Below are 22778 nucleotides of genomic sequence, written 5' to 3'. Positions count from 1 at the left end.
GTGGATGCAACACAAACCCAAATCACCACTGTGCTGTATTATGTCCCTAAAACCTAATATGAATTTATCAAATATGCATTCCCCCAGTACATTTAAAATAAATAAATTATATTTTTCACTTTTTTTGGCAGTGTGACAATTTCAGTTGCATAATCTTGCACTTGGCTTGTAAATTAAACATTGATTTTCTTTATACGTTAAACCTTTGTTGATGTTGTAATGTCCGAAAAAAAATACATGATAAAAAATATTGCACTTCGTTATCAGTGTAAAATATTTGGTAATACTAATATAGAAGCTATTAAATTGAGCCTGCCAATTCTATCAAGTGTCCAGCTATGTAAATTCCAGTCTGCCTTTTACCAAACCATGCAGTCAGCTTGTTCTGTACTGCTATCAGCATCCAGTATAACAAAGGTTACCAACACTTTAATATTAATCCCAATCTGGGCACAAACCACTGAATCACGTCACCAATCATGCCGTTCATTTAACCCACCTACCTACACTGCTGCCTTAGTTAAAACATGCACGAAAGGTAAATAAAAGGTTAAATTCCTGAGCTGCACGGCTATCAGTGAGGCTGCTTTAAATACTTCTTTATAAGGCAGTTTGCCCTAAAATCCATAAAAACGGTTTGATACACGGGCAGAGACGTCACCAGAGAAGCTTCCCTTCGACATAGCAAGCCAGTGCGCATGCGTGGAACATTCGATCACTGGCTGTGTAGCTAACTGCTAAGCTACGGATCCAGCCGACATGGAGAGGAAAGGTAAATCTTCACGCGACACGTTGCACGCTGTGTGACTGGTGTAACACATTGTGTGTGCGGTTTGCCGTTACAGTCGATGTTGTCGTGCAGTGACAAATATAAAAACATTATTTTTCGCCGAGCTGCATACATTGTGATACGCGGTTTAATTGAACGCGTCTGTCGCGCACTGAGCTGGAGCGCTAGCCCTCTAGACGTTAGCTTTAGCTTCAATAGGACATGTCAGGATTAGCTCGATACATTTAGCTCTCCAGCTCCTTCCATTTTAAACACAGCCCGTAACACCGGCCACGGTAACCGTGCATTCATGTATGAGTCCATAATTAGCCGCTGTAGTGGCTGAAATCACTTCACGCCACATTACCGTGTTTGAGACGAGCGTTGCCTAGGTGGGAAGCTCAGTGATGTAACTTAACGTTGGATGGGTTCTGGCAAACCGACACATGCACTGACACTGATTTTAGATACTGTTAGGTGCAAACATGACCCAACACGGTGCATATGAACGTTGGAGTGAGGTAATTGTTTATTTCAGATGGCTTCATTTGTTTTGTCGTGAGTGTCAGCTGGAAATCAAGAAGGCAAACAGACAATGGTTTTTCTATTCTTTTTGTTGTTGTTGCAGTGCTGGCACTCCAGGCGAGGAAGAAAAGGGTGAAAGCAAAGAAAACCAACAAAAAGTGAGTCACTGCTCCATTTAAATGTCATTCCCTCTTATGTGTGTCCCGTTTTTCAGGACACCCGCACATGAACAAGTATTTTGTCAGCTGTACTCAATCAAAGCAGATTGTTTGTTGCACTTTGGTGTATTTGCTGCTGTTCTGACATTGGAGAAGCTGTTAAAGGCCTTTGACTGCTTGTTTGCACTTAAACTTTGTTTTGGTCTGCACACGCCACAGCTTATTCTTTTTGCTCTACAGTGCTTTAGTAAAAAAAACAAAAAACACAAGTTTTGGGTGCTCTGTAAGCCATACCAGGAATATAATACTTAAACGCTGTGATCACCTGAAAATATTTCTGAATGATTAGTTGCTGTAAATAGGGCTGTCAAGCGTTGATCTCCAGTACCGATTGTTTTGGTGTGCCCAACAATCTACTAATCATGCCTGCACCAGTGGCATCCTCCAGAGCGTTACATAACAGCCAGTGCTATATTTAAAACAAGAGAATGAAGAAGCCCACATCAGCCCACCGAAGCATGGTGTTTAACTGAAAACAGCACCATTGAGGATACTCTCCTCCTGACAGCATTATCTTCATGGCGCATACTTGAATGTTTTATTAGCCGTAAGAATCATGTGATACCAAGAAACTAAATGCAACTTAAAGCAGAGCAGCTGCATTCTGCAGTAATCCTAGCACAATGGGCACTGCATGTATAGACGAACAAAACAACCTCAGAGGATATAATGGAGTGGACTGGTTAATGTTTTGAAGTGCTGTGAGAGTCTGAAGGAAAATGTGCATCAGACATTTGTCCTCACACCCAAAAGGATGAGGCTCATTAAAACAAGGTGCACACACCCAATATTAAAGCTTTTTATAATGAAAGGATGACTAACTGAGACTGGCTCTGCATTCAAATATGCTTCATCTGCTTTCTCTCTCTGTGAATGAAAATGCATGAGTATGTAATTTAGACGATGTATTTATTTGCATTTTGAAGTGAATTTGAAAAGCCATGCATTTACCTCTCAAGATGCAAAATTTTTTTTAAAATGTGTTAATAATCCAGCAGTGTAAATGTTAAAGCAGACAACACGAGAACTGTACAGATAATCAGTATTAAATTACTGCCTTGTTTTTACCAGCTTTATGATTTAAAATATAATGAATGCGTTTCAGATTCAAAGCTTGATTAGAAAGTCAAGATTCATATCAAGTAATTATTTGAATCAGTTTATTTTGTCATCCTTGGACAAACATGCACCGCTTCAGCTGACCATGTCAGGCACAAAGAAGTAGGTTGCAGGATTATGTAGAAAACCAGCAGCTCATTTGTGAAACACTGCAGCCCAGTTGTAGGAATTTAGTTGAATGTGATCTCTGCTCTCTTGGCTCCAGTAGAGATGAGCAGGCTTAATCTGCTCTGTGGAGGAAGTAACATCAGGCTGTTTGGCTTTCAAGTAAATATTAGGAACTGAATTACTGGCAAAGGCAGAATGTATGTGGTGACACTTATAAACATGGAAAGAATATGTTCTGTTATTTAGGGCTTGCAGAGCCATGGAAAAAATATACAGAAATATGTTTCAAATATGCATTTAGAAAAGAATTGGTTGTCCTGTTTTCCATTATGTTGGGTTTGATCAATCTGTCGCTGGAGTTTTAGTCAAAATGAAAGTCTGCACACAGCGATTTATATTTGAAAAATGTAATATGCACAGACGTTTCATTTGTCTGACTGCTTGACACAATGACCGTATAACTCACTTAGTAATTTTGGAACATAATTTGTTTGCAGGCTTGTACTTCTGCTCGTAATGTAGCCACAGTTTTCTGTCCCCTTATTCTGGAAACTTCTCAGTATTCAGTCTGATTCAGCAAGGTTGATGTTGTCTTTCATAATGCGGATGCACACATTAGGCCTGCAGTAAAGTAAGCTGAGTGCAGCATGCGTTTCTTTAAATGCCTTCTTTAATTTGGTTGTGTGATATTCCTTGGCAGAAAGCGCGTCAGTGTGGTATTATTGTGGTAGGGTTGTTTTGACAGGCCAACTTCTTGTTTTGGTTTAAACTATGGTTAAAAGCAGATGTTCAAATCCAGTTTTAAAAAATAAATAAATAAATCATTGACAGCGATTTAGATGGTATTTGCTTCCATTTTCTGCTTGCAGTTTGTCACTGCCAGCGCTCGGTTACACATTTAGGAGTCTTTATTAATATAATAACCGTTTGTGAATATTTTAATAGTTAAATATTGCTTAGATAGCTGCAAGATTTGTTTGAAACAAAGTTTTAGACACACCTTGCTATTTTGTTAAAACTAATTAAACTTGGTTGGAACAGTCGCTCATTAATCTTTCTTTACTGATAACAAGGTCAAAGCAACAAACTGGAGGCAATTACACTGAAACTTGTGGTTTAATTTCAAGGGGACATGATCCAAATTAACAGCCTGCTATGACTTTAATGGACTTTTATCTGCTACTGCTCTATTGTTTTGCCTTGCAAATATTTGCCTTTAATGTGGGTTTATGTTTGGTTAAGTAACTGTCAAACTACTGTAATACTTCAAAACTGTTTTATTTATTTATGGTCATATGCCAAAACATTACATGCCAAAAATACTCACTCTGCCATTGAATTCTGGTGTTCCAGTCATGTCCATAGATGTATAAAATAAGGCACCTGCAGACTGTCTATAAAAATTTGTGAAACAGTGGCTCGCTCTCAGGAACTCGGTGAAATCCAGCGTCAGGGCTCGCAAAATTTCAAAATCTCTGGTAGCCCTTCGGGCAGACACTCTTCAGTTTTTGGTAGCCCAAAATAAATTTAAGTAGCCTGAAAAAAAAAAAGGACAATTTTTTGATTGACTTAAAAAATTGTTAAAACACAAATTACAACAACTGTAAAAAAAATACAATCATCAACTCAAATATTTGGCCCTAATTGAACAGAAATTTCTATGAACTTGTAAGAACTGTGTAGAACATGGATCAGTCTGTGTCAGATCCTGAATCTGACATTTCCACTGAAGTCACGGGTAAGAGGTAAGTGGAACCAAGATCTAGGCCATTTGCTTTGTTTGCAAAGGCTGCTAAATTTTGCCAAAGGTAGTTCACGCTTTGCAACATCGCGCTGTTCTAAACAGCTTTTTCTTCTGCGTTTCTTCTGGACTTCTTGTTGTGCTTGGTTTATTTTTAGTAGTTTTTTTGCAATTGGCGTTTGTTCTGGGAAAGATACTGCAGACTGAGCAATAATGCATTTCTCATGGGTTCTAATGGGGTCTTTCTTAAAATTACTGGTCCCAGTAACAAAGGTGCTTGTCAACTAGGAAATCGAGGGAAACTCAAGACACACCCGTCAGAACATTATTTAGCTCGTCATATTCCAGCCACAGAAATTCTTTTGTCCATGAAACCAAAAAAAAGCTGCACTTTTGTTTTTGCCTCATAGCCTGATTTGTCACAACTTTTCCGTTTTGTGGTCGGCTTTTCTTTGGCTGTCCCTTCTTCACCCTCACCTGTCTTATTTGGCTCTGCAGAACTAAAATACCTGCGTAAATCAATCTGCTTTTACACAGGCACTTGCATAATGATCAGCGATTCTCTGCGCATTCAACCTGCATCACATGTTTAAGCTTGCTGCGGGAGATTTCACTTGTCACGTTTGAATAGTAAGCTAATGAGTGATAAGACGATGTCAGAGGAATTGGTGCGCAATTAATCCGTCACTCACCAGTCAGTAGCTGCCGCTCTCTATTCAGTCTGCGCTATCGCAAAGTGAAGCAAAAAACAAGCGGAAATTCAAACGCGATTTCAATATGTCACATACTGACAGCTACGTTTGTGAAAGAATGCAAAAGCATTGACATATTTTTTTTTTTCTTCCTATGACAGCCTGACGGGCAGGGCTGAGATGGATTTTGGTAGCCCGACCAGAAAAATCGCTAGCCCCGGGACGTCGGGCTAGCGATTTTGCGAGCCCTGAGCGTGGTACCATGATAGGATGCCATCTGTGCAGCAAGTCCAGTTGTGAAATTTCTTCATTACTAAATATTCCAGAGTCAACTGTTAGTGGTATTATAATAAAGTGGAAGCGATTGGGAACAACACCAAGTTTGCCACTAAGTGGTAGGCCACATAAATTTACAGAGCAGGGTCACCAGATGCGGAGGTGCATAGTACACAGGTCACCAACTTTCTGCAGAGTCACTCGCTACGGACCTCCAAACTTCACGTGGCCTTCAGATTAGCTCAAGAAGAGTTTACAGAGAGCGTCATGGACTGGGTTTCCAGGAGCGAGCAGTTGCTTCCAAGCCTCATGTCACAAAGTACAGTCCAGCGCATCAGATACAACTCTAGAGGAGTGGAGTTTTTTGGAGTGAAGACTCATGCTGTTCTCTCTGTCTGGTAATCTGATGGATGAGTCTGGGTTTGGTAGTAGCCAGAGAAACAGAACTTATCTGACTGCATTGTGCCAAGTATAAAGTTGGGGAAGGAACTATGGTGTGACGTTGTTTTTTTCAAAACTTGTGCTCTGCCATTTAGTTTCAGTGAAAGGAACTCTTCTAGCCCCTTTTCACTAGTACCTGCATGATTTGACTCTGTTTCGGTCATTTTCAATTACAATAAGTTACCGCTTAACATGCGTGGAGTATTTGTATGCGTCATGATCACCACAACAATGGAAAAGCATAGACCTGTTGCTCGGAGTACAACTTTTTGCCAATCTCGAGGGACCACAGTGGGAGTTGTTGGGTTTTTTTTTTTTTTTTTTTTTGTTTTTTCTCTTTTCTTTCCATTTTCCTCGTTGCCACGTTTCAAAAATTAGTAGGTACTAAAATTGCCTATTACCATGGTACTACCACTTAATGGAAAACTCTAAAAACTGTGTTGAGCCGGCCCAAGTAGGTACAAGTGGGAAAACGGTTATTAATGCTTCAGCATACCAAGACAATGTTATGTTTCCAGCTTTGTGGAAACAGTTTGGGGATTCCTTCCTATTCCAACACCAGTGCACAAAGCAAGGTCCATGTCACCTCATGAGGAGTCCTCACCTCAACCCAAGTTAATTCATAGTTTCTTCATATTACACATATGCATTCTTTATTTTTATTTTTTTTAAAGAGGTAGTTGTGGGTTAATTGAAGTCTGCAATGAAAGATGACATATTACCCTGGAGTAAAGTTTTATTTGTGGTTGACATTTCACATTTTCAGTGATTGAAATGTGACTGTGGATGCTTACAGTTATAACCCTCCTTTATGATAGATTTATAAAACAGTTGTCTATTTGTAGCTTTATACATACACCAGATGTGCACCAATTATTTATTTTTTGCGATCAGCCCTGGTGTCGTTTGTTTAAGAACGAGTGGTTCTTGTCATGTTTGATTATTTTGTGTGAGAGGCTTTTTAATAAATGCTGTGTTATATGGGTTATGTTTATGCAACAAAAAACTTGGCTGATGAGGAAGTTCTTCCTGTCTCTAGTTAGCCGTTTATACAGGAGGTGATTTTGAAACATCTATGTCCATCACTGTGACTGATCATCCAGAGCAGGCACACTCTGTTGGTGCTTGGCTAACATGATTATGTTGTTCAGTAAAGTATTAGTGTTAGAGTGAATTACTCAGTTGCTAATGCTAGCTAGTTAATGCCACTTACTTTTTCAGCCAATTAAGGTCAGATCCCAGGAGAGGCAGGAGAACGTTCCCACTGCTTTGTAATGCATCTGTTTAAGTTAAACTGTACAGCTGTTCACCATTTCTGCAGTGTTTTTGGAAGTAAAAGGTTGAGCTTTGATTCTTTCTTGCTATGTAGAAGAGTCGAACTCATCGGTTATCAATGAGCTGCAGTCTTGTTCAGTTAGTCTCACCCGCATGTCCTGTAATAAAATCCTCTCATCCTGGGCACGCCTTATTGTTGAGCTAATATTTGATAAATGGACGGTAAATGCATCAGAGCTCTGTTCCATCGACGTCTTTCATAATTGTTGTTGTCCCATCAGGCAGCCAGCCAATCCCAGAGCTCGACAGCATCCTCAGGCTGAAGCCTCCCCTCAGGAACCTGAGGAACCTGAAGAGATCCTTGGCTCTGATGATGAAGAGCAGGAGGACCCCAATGACTACTGCAAAGGTGGGTTCCTCTTTACTTTTTGCATTCAAAGGCACACTATATTGCACTGTATTTGATTCAAGTTTTTTTTTGTTTGTTTGTTTTTTTTCCCCAGTAGAAAAATGATAACAGAGTATTAGCGGTTCGCACCTTAGTTTAAACAGATAAATCAATATTTGATTTGACTGTTTCAATAAATGGTGTCGCTTTGGTTAGTTGTGACCTGTTATTACAGTGAATGTAAATGCACTGGCTGTTCTGTATACATGCATACATGCTCACCTCTTTATTTATCTAAGCAGCTTGAATTTCTTATCTTTTAGGTGGCTACCACCATGTGAAAGTAGGAGACCTTTATAATGGAAAATACCATGTAATTCGGAAGCTCGGCTGGGGACACTTCTCCACCGTGTGGCTCGCCTGGGATATTCAGTATGAGAAAAACTTTACTGCATATTTGTAATTCATGTTTTGTTTTTGAGACTTGACATTGGATTCCAGATGCAGCAGCAGCTGGCTCAGAGACGGTTTACTTTGCTTCCTATTAGTGAACATTACATTCTGTGGTTGCAGGGTAAAGAGGTTTGTTGCAATGAAGGTGGTGAAGAGCGCGGAGCACTACACAGAAACAGCACTGGATGAGATAAAACTGCTCAGATCTGTGAGTATCATATTTAATTGCATGCAGTAGGTTTTGATGAAATATGTAATCAGTAAGCGCAGGAAGTGTTCACTAATTAGTTGTGGGGATATCTGGAGATGCATCAGAGTGTACAGCAACGTGGTGCAAGGACAGCAGGGCATTGCTTACACTACAGCTTTTACACATTATTCATGCACTCGGCTTGCATGTCTTCCAGCACGCATGTTCACACAGTTTTACATGTAAATGATGTGTGTGGATCCCACAACAAAATATATATTTTTTTTCTTCTCTTTTTTTTCTTTTTCTTTTTTTGTCTGTAGGTAAGAAACTCTGACACGAATGATCCCAACCGAGAGATGGTAGTCCAGCTTCTAGATGACTTCAAGATCTCTGGCGTCAATGGAACTCGTATCCTTCACAGCCAGATATAACAGATGTTTCCTGGTTTTTATTATTAGTCACATTTGATTTGTCAAATTACCTCCTGCTGGGAGGGGGAAAGTCCCCAAAACAAAAACTTTAGTCTTATTAGAAATGGGTTTTTTTTTTTGTTTGTTTTTTGAATGTACAGAACTTTCTTTCCCTTCGTGTCCATGTCAGCTAAAAAGCCGTACGCAAGTAAGAAAGTAAACAACAGGTGAGGGTGTGACAAATGGAATCTTATGTGTCCCAAACAGACCTCCACCCCCATCACAACACTTTAGTTGGGTAAGATCCCCTGAATGCCTGAGGGATTGCTGTAGCTGTAACACGAGAGGCTCTAACAAAAGCGTATGGGTTGCACATCTACGTGTCCTTTCTTCAGCACAATCAATGCCACTCCTCATTTAGGCAGTTGTTTTTTCCTTTGCTTGTTTTCAGTTTTGCTTTACCGCTATTACTTTGCCATCTTAACTGCTCCAATCTTCAGACGTCTGCATGGTGTTTGAGGTGTTAGGACATCACTTATTGAAATGGATAATAAAATCAAACTACCAAGGACTGCCCCTGGCTTGTGTGAAGAGCATCATACGGCAGGTAAAGTGAGACCCACAGGCACACCTTTTGAATGCCTATGACTCATCATTAAGGCTCAGTCGTTCACAAGAGTTGTGTAGCCTGCAGGCTGCACGATGGATGGAAAACAGTCAGGGTAGAAGAACTTTACATATTAACAGTAAGCTGCTTAACAAAACAGATTGGGAGTGAGGCAAAACTGAGGGGGCTTTTTTTCATGGTTAAACAAATGACTAATTCAGCAGTTAATTGCACAGCTCATCTGTGGATTAGTGTTGTTTATTCCACAGCTTTTTATTCGATGTCCTTTGAAAAACAGCAAATGTTTCTTTTATTAAAACTTTCTTAGATTGTTAAGCTTTTGTGTTCTCTTAAAGGGACCCTTTTATGCTTTCTTTATGTTCTGTTATATGCTGTGTTTGTTACATGGATGGATTTTCAATAAGCAGCACTAAGGCTAAAATAATGATAGTATCATTGTGTATTAACTACAAACCAAACGCTCTGGCTTCAGACTGCCCTAGGGATTCTTTTTAAGATTTTCTTTTTTCCTAGTCTTGGCTCCTTTGCTTTAAAGAGAGAAGAGCTAAAATAGTGTGTTTCAGAGAGGATAAACTGACGGACTGCAGCAAAGCCAAATGTGATTAATAAGGATTATTTATGAACTCTGAGTTGTGCAAAGTTAGTATATTTGTTTCCAAGAAAAGAAAAACCTGAAAATTGATGCAATATGTTTTTCTTTTTAAAGTTTCCTTAAGTTTAGTTGGTAAAGGTTTTGTGTCCAAGTCAGTGTGATTGGTTAATTTGATCTACACAATCAGATAACCATTTTCCATTAATGTATTTTTTTTTTATTTTTTATTTTTAAAGGTTCTCCAAGGTCTGGACTACCTGCACACAAAGTGTCATATTATCCACACAGACATCAAGCCGGAGAACATCCTGATGAGCGTAGATGAGCCTTACGTACGGAGGCTTGCAGCTGAAGCCACAGAGTGGCAGAAGGCTGGGGCACCTCCTCCCTCTGGTTCAGCGAGTATGAGATGTGCATGCACACTCACTTTTATATCTGCATTCATAGGTTTAGTACAGGTTTTTACTTATCTCATGTTCTCTTTACAGTAAGCACAGCGCCAGTTCCAAAACAGGTACAAGACTTGTTTTTTTTTTTTTTTTTTTTTTTTTTTTTACTCTCTGCTTAGATATTAGCCTCATGTTTTTAGGTTTGGTTTTGTTTTTTTTAGTTTACTTTTAAATCAGTCCTACAAATGTGCAAACCTTTCCTTTGTTTTTGTCTTTGACAGACAGTAAAAATGTCCAAGAACAAGAAGAAGAAGTTAAAAAAGAAGCAGAAGCGGCAGGCGGAGCTGCTGGAGAAGTGCATCTTGGACCTTGAGGAAATGGAAAAGACCACAGAGATACGAGAGGATGATGAAGATGAAGACGACCCACAGACTGAAAAGGGACGAGCCTGTGCGCCTCTCAGACAGGTGTCTTTTGCGGAGATAGGAAAGGAGGAAACAGATGGTAAGACGCTAACATCAGAGAAGTAATGTGTTCTGCAAAATTTGCAAAGCAGCCAAAAAATCTGATATGAATCAACTGAAAATACATTTTCTGCTACTTTCAGGGAGCACTTTGAATGCAGATCACATGAGGGTGGGACCAGAGGAACTGTCTGAAATGAACTGTAATGGCCATGTGGAGGAGAGTGACTTCCAGCATAGCGATGAAGACCAACATAATGGCAATGCAGAGTGCACAGAACAGTGTGCCTCTCCAGAGGATCAACACGTGGAGTCTCCTCTCCACTCCATTTACAACGGTGTTGAGTCTACAGATTTCAATGATGTGTACACAGAGACTAAAGGAACTGGGGCTCGTAGCCGTGGAGTTACTGAGAAACGCTTTTCTGCTGGGCTGGAGGACAGAGAGCTGGAACAAGGCATTTTAGAAGAAGATGGTGAGGATGGGTCCAACTGTCACTATAGTAGCCAGGAAGATGCACGAAATGGTCAGTGAACCGAAATCGATTGGTTTAGGTTTTTAGAAGCTGTTTGCTGTAGCTGAGCTGCTTTGGAAATTTAACAAAAACCATGTGAACTTTGAACTACTTATGATTATACTTATCATTTATTCAGTGTTTATCCCATTGTTTTATTCAATGTCGCTGCTTCTCTCTGTGCTTTATAAAGGTAAGCTGACAGCAGGATCCCTGCTAGTTAACCCACTTGAGCCACTCAATGCAGACAAGATCAAGGTCAAGATTGCAGATTTGGGAAATGCCTGCTGGGTGGTGAGTAGCCTGCTAATGACCAAAGGGATTTCCTCATAAGTGATGAAACGGTACAGCCAGGGAGACATCGAGTGTCATCTAGCTACTGAAAGTAATGTTTCGGTATTCCTGCTTTTTATGGTTTTAAAATGAGAAATCATTTACCAGATGGGAGTGTGATCCAGATTTCAAATAGAGCATAGAGTCCATTTATAATTTCAAAATTTTTTATTCTCATGTAAAATATTTCTGTTTTTTCAGTGTGTTATCGCTACACATGATGAAACCTACATGATATACGTTGTTGTTTTCGTATTTGTCTTTTTTCCTCTCAGCACAAGCACTTTACTGAAGACATCCAGACACGACAGTACCGGTCTCTAGAAGTACTTATTGGTTCTGGATACAGCACACCAGCTGATATTTGGAGCACAGCCTGTATGGTGAGAAATTTTCTCTGCATCAAACTATTTATATAGAGCCAAAAGGTGCTTAAACTCCCCCCAAAAACTGAATAGAACAAAAAAAATTTATCTGAAGGGGAAAAAAAAACCCCTCATTGTATCTTAAAGACTCAAGAAGTGTAATGAGAGTCTAGTCAGTGGTGGGAGGGATTTATTGAGATTTGGACAGATGGCTTCATACTGTTCTTTTTGTTTTTTCCCCTCCCTGTGTTTGTATTGTCCTCAGGCCTTTGAGCTTGCCACAGGGGACTACTTGTTTGAACCACATTCTGGGGAAGATTATTCCAGAGATGAAGGTATTGTCTGGTCTTCCTGTACATTCTGTTTTTAAAGTACAAGTTTTAACTGTAGATCATTAATTCTCAGAGCTCGATTTAGTAGATGTATTGAAATGTTTCACTAGTGAGTGGGACTTCTGTTTAGTATTACTGCTACTGTTAAAAGCACCATAGTGTTGTTAAATCTTCTGTTATCAGTGTTGAACTGTTGAATTATTTAAAATGTCCAATATGCATGCAAGTCCTCACCTTCACTGGAGCTCCAGTTACAGTGCACTTTGCACAGTGTTAACATGTTAATGAGGTGCTCCATTAATGGCTTCGAATTCAGAAGAAGAATTGTAAAGTATGAAAAGTATGAGCATTCCTGTGTGTATTTCCTATCTAGCAACTTGAGCCACTTCTTTACCGCACTGGAGATGGGGCCATCTCTTCAATTCTCTTCTCACCTTTTCCTCACCTCCTGGTTACTCATACTTTATGTTTAATCCATTTTCACCTCAAGTTTTAATTGAAACTAGGGCTGTACGATATGACCAAAATCTCATATCCCGATATAAGAATTCTATCGTCCGATAACGATATAAATCACAAAAATGTAACATTTTCTGTAAACTCTGTGAATCTCGGGCAGCTCGACTTGCGTGAAGTGTTTCCAGCTGCGCGTCGTGTAGCTGGAGTCGAGTGTTTTAACCGATGCATGAAACGATACATTTTTAGACATAAGTTGTAAAGGCCGCCGTTTTCTTTGTATTTATTACACGGCGTGCTGCGGGGAAAAGTCTGTTCTAACGTTTGAGTCTAAGGTTTATTTTTTAGCACCTGGCGGCTCTTTTTTTTAATTCTCATCCGTAAATAATCTGCTCTTTCACGTGATTCAGTTTATTTTGAAAAGTCTCAACAGGATCTTGAGCTTTATTGTGGAAGGTTTATGTGGAACATAAACAAGCGGACACGCGATGCTGTTACCATCGTTGTTGCTAACGACAACGCATTAAAACAGGCGCTTGTCCGTCCGTAGTGTGGTTATATAAAATGTAAGAGAAAGAGAGAACTTTAAGAAATTAATATAGCCACTACAGTGACCATCAAAACGATGAAAAATATTGCCGTAAACAGTTTATTTTGCGACACCACGAAACAAACGATAGCGTAAAATGAAACGATAGATGTTTTTATATCGTCATCCGATATATATCGTTATATCGAACAGCCCTAATTGAAACATAAGGTGAAAATGGAATTTTGGCTTGCTGCTTAGCTCAAAGTTTCCATATTAACTTGATTCTGCTCTGGCATGTCTGCTTTGTGCTGTCCTTCAACTTTGACTTTACTGGAACATCCTGCAGCTTTTTCACCTGCATAAACCATGGCTTACTGTTCTATAAATGCTTTGTGTTTAACGTTTTATTAGACTTTTAGTAAACTTGCATCAGTCTGCTTTTTATGTTTTACTGTATAGCTTTGAGGGCTGTGCTTTAATGCAGACTTCCCATCTTGCTTTATAGTTGTCATTTTTCTGAAATACAACAGTGAATGAGCTCCATGTGTTCAGATGTTTTCAGTAGGTTAATATAGGCTGTTGATACATGTGCTACTTGTAACACTAGGCTGTCATCATCATCATCATCCTTTGTTCCTAATACATTGTTCCACTTGACTGTTTGCCATCTCCTCTCCAAACTCCCTGTGACTTTCCATCTTCCTCCTCCTCTTCTCCTCTGATGTGCCTCATTTCCAGACCATCTTGCTCTCATGATTGAGTTGCTCGGTAAAATCCCCCGACACTATGCTCTGAGTGGAAAATACTCACAGGAATACTTCACCAAGAGAGGTACGCCAGCACCTCTGTCTTTGGCTCACTCTGGGAAAGGTGGACAAGGAGGGTCAAGGGAGGAGGTTAACTTCAGTCAGCACAATCAAATGGTTTTGTGCAGGCCCGTCATCAAAGCAAGAAACCAATAAATGCCAGCCTCTTTGAACCACTGATCACTATTCAAGTGTTCTGCCAAAGACTGCCTGGCAGAGCCTTGTACACTGCCTTTAGACATTTTGGCTAGGTGCTTGATGCTGTATTGGTCCCTGCTGAGGAGATTCAGAATGACCTTTTTCCTCTGCATGGAGTCCACTGCGCAACAACAGTCTTTTTATAAATGTAATTTAATCATTTAATGAAATCAATCACAGGAGGCAAAAAAGGCAAGAACCCTTTACTTTTATACGTCAGTGTATTTATGTCAGAATATAAAGTCTTAATGTGCTCAAAGTACACGTTTACAGAAATATGATAATTAATGTAAGATGGCTTTAATTAAGGATGTCTATAAGGGATTAACTGACAGTCTTGATGTAAACCTTTTAAGGTCCCTGAGTGGGAGTTGTTTTGTTGATATGTACCAAGGTTACTGCAAATGTTAAGACCTCTGTTACAGTTACGGATGAAATGACAGCGAAGTTGATGAATAATTAACACGAAGTACAAAAACATGATTTTCATTATCTGGGCCTGTCTTGTCAATCTAGTTGCAGGGTGAATTTGTGGTGGGAATTATTTTTGTTCTGAGAAACTTTAGTGGAAAAACCCCAAACTGAACAATAAAAAAGAGCTAAAGGTTAATGAACTGCTCTGTTTTATAACTTTCTAACTTCTGGTTTTACACCACGTCCTCTGCCAACAGTGAGGCTGGTGTGTGTGACGTCACCCAGACCTCTCTCTCCCTCTGCCCTCCACCCACACACCCAGAGTGGGCCTGTGACTGGGTCCACTGTCTGATGAATCTGTTTGTCTTGTCTGTCTTTTTTCTTGCAACTGTCTGCTGTATAGACCATATAGCACTGATCATTGAGCTGCTGGGGAGTGTCCCACGCAAACTCATAATGTCCGGCAAATATTCCAAGGATTTTTTCACCAAGAAAGGTAAAACGGAAGCTTTACTGTCAAGATTCGAGTGAGAGTTACTGACTGTGCTTTGGAATATTCCCTACTTGAATCCCAATTGCTGCTTATTCATACATTTGAATATACATGTAAAAATGTCTCCAGTGGATATTACAGTTCAAAAGAACAGGCCTTCTTTAAAAGGCAATTACAAGGTAACTATTTAATCAGTGTCATTTGTTAAGACTGTATGTGGAGTTATGCAGACATGACTGCCCTTGAAGTGAAGTTTAAAATGGGGAAGTTGTTGTACTCTGTAGTGGTGTGGTTCTGATGCAGTGCTGTCTGTCTGCAGGTGATTTGAAACACATCACTAAGTTGAAGCCGTGGGGACTGCTGGAGGTGCTGATCGACAAATACGAGTGGCCCCGTGAAGAAGCAGAGTGCTTCACTGACTTCCTTCTTCCCATGCTGGAGCTTATTCCAGAGAAAAGGGCCACGGCCGCAGAGTGCTTGCGCCACCCCTGGCTCGCCCTCTAGTGGACACCTCCAGCTATCGAACCTCCCTTCCCTCCCACCTCCTCCAGAGACTGCAACAGATCACTTTCCAGTTTGGGCATATCAGATGGATATTTATTTTTCTTCTTTTTTTGGTTAGATGTTTTGAATTTGTTCTTGTTTTTGAGCTAATGCTTCTGTGTACATTTGCTTTGAATTAGTTGGTTCTCAGTGTGATGTCAGGAATCCAGTGGATTTTTTTATTTTTTATTATTACTTTGTGCTCATGTTGGCTCAAACTGCTGTGCTCCGTTCACCCTTCTAAGGAAGTCTGTCATTGTACTGCTAGTGACTCATCCTTGTTTGTTACACTCCTGCACTAAAACCTGAACAAACCAAGGATATGTAGCCGTTATTGGTCATTTTTGTTCCCTAAAACTCTTTTCCCACATCTTTTCAGTAGTGACTTAAAAAAACACAAAAAAAAAACAAAAAAAAAACAAATCTCATTCAACATTTGAAATACATTTTGTATTTGTAATGAAGGTTTTAGGAAGTTTCACACTGGGCTGACATGTACACTGACTTTGGGTAACTTTCATTTCATGCATTTCTTCAGGCAGGGTCACTGTTTGATTAAAGTAGGTCATGTTTAGCCATATCGATTCCGTTGTCACCCAGTATTTAGTATCCTTAGTTAATTATAATAGGGATCTTTCATTTTCATGGGAGGCTGGTATTCTCATCCACCTATTACAATTCAGGTATATAGTATTTTAAAGGTTTCAACAAGACAACATGTTAAGAAGCCCAATCTTAAGGAGAAAAAAAAAGTGAAAATAAACTGTATATATCTGTACCAAAGAGTTTGCCTTGATGTATATTACAGTTATGTACAGTTTTTAACAAATCTTATATCTTAGCTAAAATTGTTTAGCTGGGTAGCTGTGTTTTAATAAAGCGTATGGAAGGTGTGTTTGAGATCAGTTGTATGTGTGGTCAACTGTTCAATGTCACTGTTTTTACCATAGAAATGGTGAGATCTGATATTATGTCATGGTGTCCCAAAAAGATCATATCCAAGTAACCTATGTTATCTGTCGAAACCTATGGGGGGAAAACAAAAACTTACATTGGTGTCAGATTCAAGAACATAAACTCTGTGTGAGTTGTCGACTTACAAAGCTGTACAACACACCATACAATAAAACAGATCTTCATACAATACATGATTTCTGTGGGCTTGTTTATTGGGTATTGTGAAATATATATAGTAAAATAAGGAAGCACAAAATCTTATTAATCAAAACCACAGTAAACATTAGACGACAAGAGAGGTGAAAACCCAAAGTGCATCATGGTATTTTACACTGGCTCTGAAGGTCTGTGGATTCAATCAAGGGTTTTCTGTAAAAGAGAAACAAAAGAAGAAATGTTTGTGGACACCAGGGCTGAAATGGTTTGACCATGTGCAGAGAAGGGACTGGATATGTTGGACACAGGATGTTGAACATGGATCTACCAGGCAGGAGGTAAAGGGGAAAGAGCGCAGAGGAGGATATGGAGAGAGTTGGTGTAACAGAGAAGAAAGCTAGGGATCAGGCGAGATGGAGGAAAATGATTTTCTGTGGGTAAGCCCTAAAGGGAGCAGATTTAACAAGAAAAAGATTTAATGGACTTCAGCCACTGGGACACTGGGCAAATTATGGCAACAAATAACTGTAAAACTGCTCATTTGACAAAGTTTATGGATAAAACTTTTTAACCTAATTACAAATTTGTTGAAGGCCAACTTGAATAACTGAGTGAGTGCCTCTATAAAAGAAGCTGTAGCAGTTTGCAGATCTGGAGCAACTGGGTGTTTAACAAAGAGAAAAGATATCTACAAGGAATTGTTGCTACCCATCAATGTGCACTGCTCAGAGAAACTACAAGTAATCCCAAGAGCTATATCTCAGATTCTACAGGCCTAAGTTAGCAAGCTAAATGTTAAAGTTCATGACAGTACAATTAAGAATGGATCGTTAGAAGCAAGCCTGTGCTCTCTAAAAAGAACATGGCAGCACAACTTAGCTTTGAAAAGTTGCATCTGAACTAATCTCAAGACGTCTGGCACAATGTCCTGTCCACAGATTAGACCAAAGTGAAGATATTTGGTGGTGACCTTAGAACTGAAGAAGCTTCTCGGATGAGAGGTGAAACGTCTTCAAGCAACTTAAAGAAGTCCAGACGCTTTTCTTTCCAAGCTCCTTTGACTACGATGACCTGGATGACTGAGAACCTTCACAGACATATTGGTGGTTCATAAAAACCCAAACATGGCATGTCTGCACAAACACCTCATACCAACTGTAAAGCACGGTGGTGGATCTGTCTGACAGCTGAAGCTTGGCTGAAAATGGGTCATTCAACATGACAAGAATCCCAAGCACAGCAGCAAATCTACAAGAAAACAGCTGTAATGGCAAACTGAAAGCCCAGAAAGTCCGGACCTCAACCTGACTCAAATACTGTGGTGGGATTTCTTGAGATCTGTGTACAATTAAATGGCTGCAATGAACTGAAGTGCAATTTTCGTAAACAAGAGTGGGTCAAAATTCCTCCACAGACACATGAGAGACTCATATAGTCAAACTGAAAACAACAACTTCAAGTAATTCTGCTAAAGGTGCTTCTACAAGATACTGAAACATGGGGTGTACTTAGTTTTTCACGGGCCTGCAAAGAGTCCTGTGGTAACTTTCTTTTTCACACGACTGCATATAAAAAACTGCAGAAAAATCTCCAATCTTGGATACGTTTCTTAAGGTGAAGCAATTTTTTCTAATGATGGCTCAAGCCTTAACAGAGAGCAGGCATGCACAACAGCAGGACCTTGCAGCAAGCCAGTCTGAAAGGAATGTGGCTGTTTTATATGTCACACATTATACTTGTGCTATGCCAGCTATGACACATTAAAATATTTGTTTCTATACCCAGCATTCAGTCTGCATACCACCCCACAGCCCTCACCTGCTCCATCCAGCTCAAAGTCATCTGGCAGAAGTTTGTCCTGCCGGTTGCCGAGTGTGAAGGACAGCAATGCCAGGAGTATGGCGTCCAGAATGCTGATGATGGCCAGGATGTAGGCCCAGCGCACCGTACAGTTTCCCAGCGTGTACTTATCTGTCCTCTGGCCGCACATCCTCTTCACCTCTGGAGAGTCCCAACCATCTGGGTAAATCATGCAGCCCATCACCATCAACACACCTGCGGGGGAAGGACATGGAAATGGCAAAGCCTTGTAATAATTACCTCTTGTGTGCTCTTACTTTGATAAATAATTATAATCTGGTGCTCTGGAGCCCCCAGTGCATGATAACACATGATGTACCTCCATAAAGTGCCAAAGTTTTTATTTATTTATGGCTCAGCAAGGCAGATGATGCTCTGTGGAGCCATTTGCACGATGTACCGTTATGAAAGTTCTTAAATCTTAAATGCTGTTCTTCCCGTAACGTCTCCTCTGGGCTTCCCCAAAAGCTACTTACAGTAGAATGTGAGTTTGCAGATACATGCCCATAAAGTTTTACAGGCTTTTATCGTTTTCCTGGCCCTCGTATGGTTTTAGGTGCAAATTTAACGACACAGCAACACCTGATCTTGTTACAGGTAACTGATCTGCTATCGAAGGTGTCAGAGTCTGGGCTGAAACAGGATTCCTTATTGGCCATGGCGAAGAACAACCTTCACAACAAACGCACATCACACCTGAAACTGGAGAGGTGAGAACTCGACCCGTGACGGGATGAGCTCATTGTTTCACACCTGACTTACAAGAGAAGCACAGGTCTCATGGCTCCTTTACAGCTGCCTCTTTAGTTTGAGTTCTGGTATTGAGGTGATGAAATATTTGAGCTATTACTTACGAATAGTTATAATAAAACCGATGAACTGAACCTCATCAGACTTCTATTTAAACTGGTAATTTATGGTCACAAGAACTTTTGTTCCTTGTCCTTGTCTGTTTCCATTGTATTAACAGATCCACCAGGTGATGCATCAATATTAAAAGAAAAACAACTTCCCAACATCTGACCAAGTCAGGCTGTCTCTTGAGGAGGTAGGTGTGCCACTGTCAAAGTCTACCATCAAGAGCACAAACCACTGGTTACACTCAAGAACAATAAAGCCACATTAGACTTGGCAGTAAGGATCCAAGTAAACATCTATAACGACTCAAAGCATACTGAAAAACCAAGCCAAGAGCTTCGCAAGGCAAAGAAATGTGATATTCTTCAGCCAAATCAGTCACTGGATCACAACCCACAAAGAATGCTTTTCAGTTTCTGAAGACGAAACTGAACGCAGAGAGACCCACAAACAAGCAGCAGCTGAAGGTCAGTAAAGGTCTGGCAGAGCACCTCAAGGGAGGATTTAGTGACATCCGTGTCAGTCACTGACTGCAAAGGGTTTTCATCCAAGAATTAAAAAACAAAAATGTTTGTCCATTTCATTTTTTCAGCTACGAAAAATGTTGGAATATGTTTATGAACGGCTGTAATACTTTTAATAAGCCCCTTGAATTAAAGATCAAAGTCTGCACTTCTGTCACATCTGGACTGTTTAAAATCAGCTTTAAATGTCTGCGGTATTATTTTTTTTTAGCTGATCCTAGAGTTTAGTGAGTTTAGTGTTAGTTTTTCACTGCAAACTATAAAAAGGCAAAAGCTAAAAATTATCTTTGGTTACTGTCTAATGAATCATCGCATATGAACAATTACCCATGCGTAGCAATATTCTTGCTTGTAACAACCCTCCCCCAACAAACAAACAAACAAACAAACAAACAAACAAACAAACAAACAAACAAACAAACAAACAAACAAACAAACAAACAAACAAACAAACAAACAAACAAACAAACAAACAAACAAACAAACAAACAAACAAACATCTTAAAGATGAAGGTGAAACCAGTTTTATGATTACTCACACTGCTCATACTTTTTAATGTAATTCGTAATCTGTCTGTTTATAGGTGTCAAATAAACGTAGTTGAGAAAAGCTAATTTATACTAATAATCTGCCAACTGCAGTTGAGTAAAGGGAACAACAACTTTACAACCAACCCTCTTCGCTTTGTCCCTCACCTGAGGCCAGCTGCATCCATGCACAGATCTTGTAGACGTTTCCAGCGTTGCAGAAGAAGAACAAACTGAAGCCGACCATGGTGCCCACAATCAGCAGCATGGAGGTCCCAACGAAGAACATGGCAGTCCTGAAGGCCGGTGAGGGGATGGAAGCGAAGTCCAGCATGCTGCCCTTGCAGGTGAGCTCCGAGGTCAGCGCGTTGCCGATGCAGTAGTGAAAGAGGCCGAAGTAGCCGGCCTGCGGGGTGTTGACGCTGTCTCCGATCCAGTAGGGCTGGATGAAGACCACCATGGTGATGATGACGAAGCAGATGGTAAACACAGCCCACATGACGCCGATGGCTCGGGAGTTCCTCACATAGTTGGTGTGGTAGATTTTGGCAGCTTCCTGCGCTGGAAGGAGGTCCATGTCCGCAAAAAGTTTGTGTCGGCCTTTTGAAAGAAAGCAGGTCTGTTAGAGGTTTGTTTGTAGAGCTGGAAGGATAAACGCACACAGACACACACGGCTCGTTCTGCGGACTGGCTGAGTATTCAGCACCCTGGAGAGCACCACAGCCTAATTAATGACGTTTCTCTGATGTCACAGATTGACAGCTACCTGATAAGGCTTGGCGTGAAGATGCAGTGTTACCCGCAAGTAACTAAAACTAATTTACTGTAAATTAACACAGCGCATTTGAATGAACTGCCGTACAGGGCTGTGTGTTACAGCTAATTAATTCATTTCATGCAGGCAAGAACAGGCGAGGTTAAAATAAACAACAGTTATTATTACACAGCCAGGAAACTCATCCATTTGATTCCGCTTTAATGTGAAAGAAAGTTCTTCGTGGTGTTTAATATTACAAACTTTTGACTAAAAAGCTTAAAAACACAACTATTTATCCTGAACACTGCTTCAAATATTAGTATCAAGGCAATCGATTTGTCACACTATACGTTTTTATTTACATAAAGCCTACACAAGCCTGATTTTAACACTGTAATCCTTTTCTATCATTCTGTTTTCTGAAAGTAAACAGCTACTTGTGTTGCCCAAAGTGCAACCACAGGTAAATATAAACAGTAAACACTCTTTTTTTTTAACTGTTACATTTTTACGGTTTTAATTTTCTACCAACTCCCCATTTCCCCAGTTTCCTTAAATGTCATAATCTGATATTTAACGAGTTTTAGAAACTCATGAATACGGAGCCAGAACGAATAAGGTTTGCTGAAATTCGCGGCTGATGCGCAGGAAGCTTCAAATAAAGGTTTGCTGATATCAAATTCAATATTGTTCCAGCTGAGTCTTCTTATTGGAGTTCTGCTTATCTGGAAGCTAGTGCCAGCGACAGGAACACAATAAGTATCTTATTTTGATGAATTATAATAAAGGGAGGGGGCAGCTTGGCTGGGTTATGGCTTTCGATTGTCGCTGAGGATGTTGAGAGTTCAGCTGCAGTAAAGTCAGAGTCAGAAAAGACACAGATGTGGAAACACAAGCGGATGGGCTTCAAATTTCATAGCCCACTAATTTTAGCAAAAAAACAAACAAACAAAAAAACCCGGCTTCTCTGTGAGGCTCGATGCCAAAGCGGAGATCTAATTAACGCTGACGAGTCCAGCTTTTTCTGGATAATGGTCTCTGTCACTTGGTACTTTTCTTTTTTAAAAGAAATGTCCCCTCTGTGGGCTGAAAATCCAGCTGCAGAAATATAGCATACAAGTGAACCTCATTTGCAGGCTCCCTTGCTCTTAAAAAAATCTATCACTTCAAACTAGTGGCCACATTCAGTGTGAGATAACAACTACGGCTCCAGGCTGACAGCAGCAGCCGGACAGAGCGTGCCACCATCTGTGCTCTTCACCCACTAGTCAGTGTCGGTAACAAGGTGCTTGAGGGCCTCCTCCGTGACACTGTGCCATGTGTAGTGAAACAGCATTCAGGGATGAGTGGTTGTCCTGCGTTCCCGGGGGATCCCTGATGGCTCCCTGCAGCTCGGGAGGGTAGTGGAGAGGAAAACACCAGCTCTGCCTGAGAGACAGTCACAAAGATGGATGATATGGAAAGTAGACA

The 22778-nt window shown here is 40.3% G+C and overlaps 2 protein-coding genes and 1 long non-coding RNA gene across 6 annotated transcripts; 2 read left to right on the top strand and 1 right to left on the bottom strand.

Moving 5' to 3' along the window:
* Positions 1-616: 616 nt before the first annotated feature.
* Positions 617-16814, top strand: srpk1a (SRSF protein kinase 1a). 4 transcript variants are annotated; one of them, XM_080294269.1, is made up of 16 exons: positions 617-772; positions 1398-1452; positions 7446-7573; positions 7876-7984; positions 8126-8213; positions 8519-8606; positions 9109-9215; positions 10065-10230; positions 10317-10342; positions 10499-10721; positions 10825-11157; positions 11390-11490; positions 11805-11912; positions 12160-12229; positions 15036-15128; positions 15445-16814. In XM_080294269.1, exons 1-16 carry the CDS (start codon positions 760-762, stop codon positions 15627-15629), a joined length of 1893 nt encoding a protein of 630 aa, XP_080150395.1. In that variant the 5' UTR covers positions 617-759; the 3' UTR covers positions 15630-16814. The 4 variants fall into 4 exon arrangements, with proteins under 4 accessions (XP_080150395.1, XP_026010632.1, XP_026010631.1 ...); XM_026154847.2 differs by having other exon boundaries at positions 10825-11208; XM_026154846.2 differs by lacking the exon at positions 15036-15128 and adding an exon at positions 13953-14045 and having other exon boundaries at positions 10825-11208.
* Positions 14053-14828, top strand: LOC145422681 (uncharacterized). Its single transcript, XR_013903973.1, has 2 exons — positions 14053-14507; positions 14575-14828. It is a non-coding gene; the product is annotated as an uncharacterized LOC145422681 (long non-coding RNA).
* A 2-nt stretch (positions 16815-16816) lies between the features above and the next one.
* On the bottom strand, positions 16817-21241 carry lhfpl5b (LHFPL tetraspan subfamily member 5b). Its single transcript, XM_026154854.2, has 3 exons — positions 20720-21241; positions 18600-18836; positions 16817-16994 (listed from the first exon to the last, which is right to left on the bottom strand). The coding sequence occupies exons 1-3, from the start codon at positions 21126-21128 to the stop codon at positions 16984-16986; spliced, it is 657 nt and encodes a 218-aa protein (XP_026010639.1). The 5' UTR covers positions 21129-21241; the 3' UTR covers positions 16817-16983.
* Positions 21242-22778: the final 1537 nt, after the last annotated feature.

This window comes from Astatotilapia calliptera, chromosome 20 (assembly GCF_964374335.1).
Source record: "Astatotilapia calliptera chromosome 20, fAstCal68.1, whole genome shotgun sequence".
Lineage (NCBI taxonomy): Eukaryota > Metazoa > Chordata > Actinopteri > Cichliformes > Cichlidae > Astatotilapia > Astatotilapia calliptera.
The sequence above is the reverse complement of the archived record's forward strand: the minus strand, read 5'-3'. Positions and strand labels throughout refer to the sequence as shown.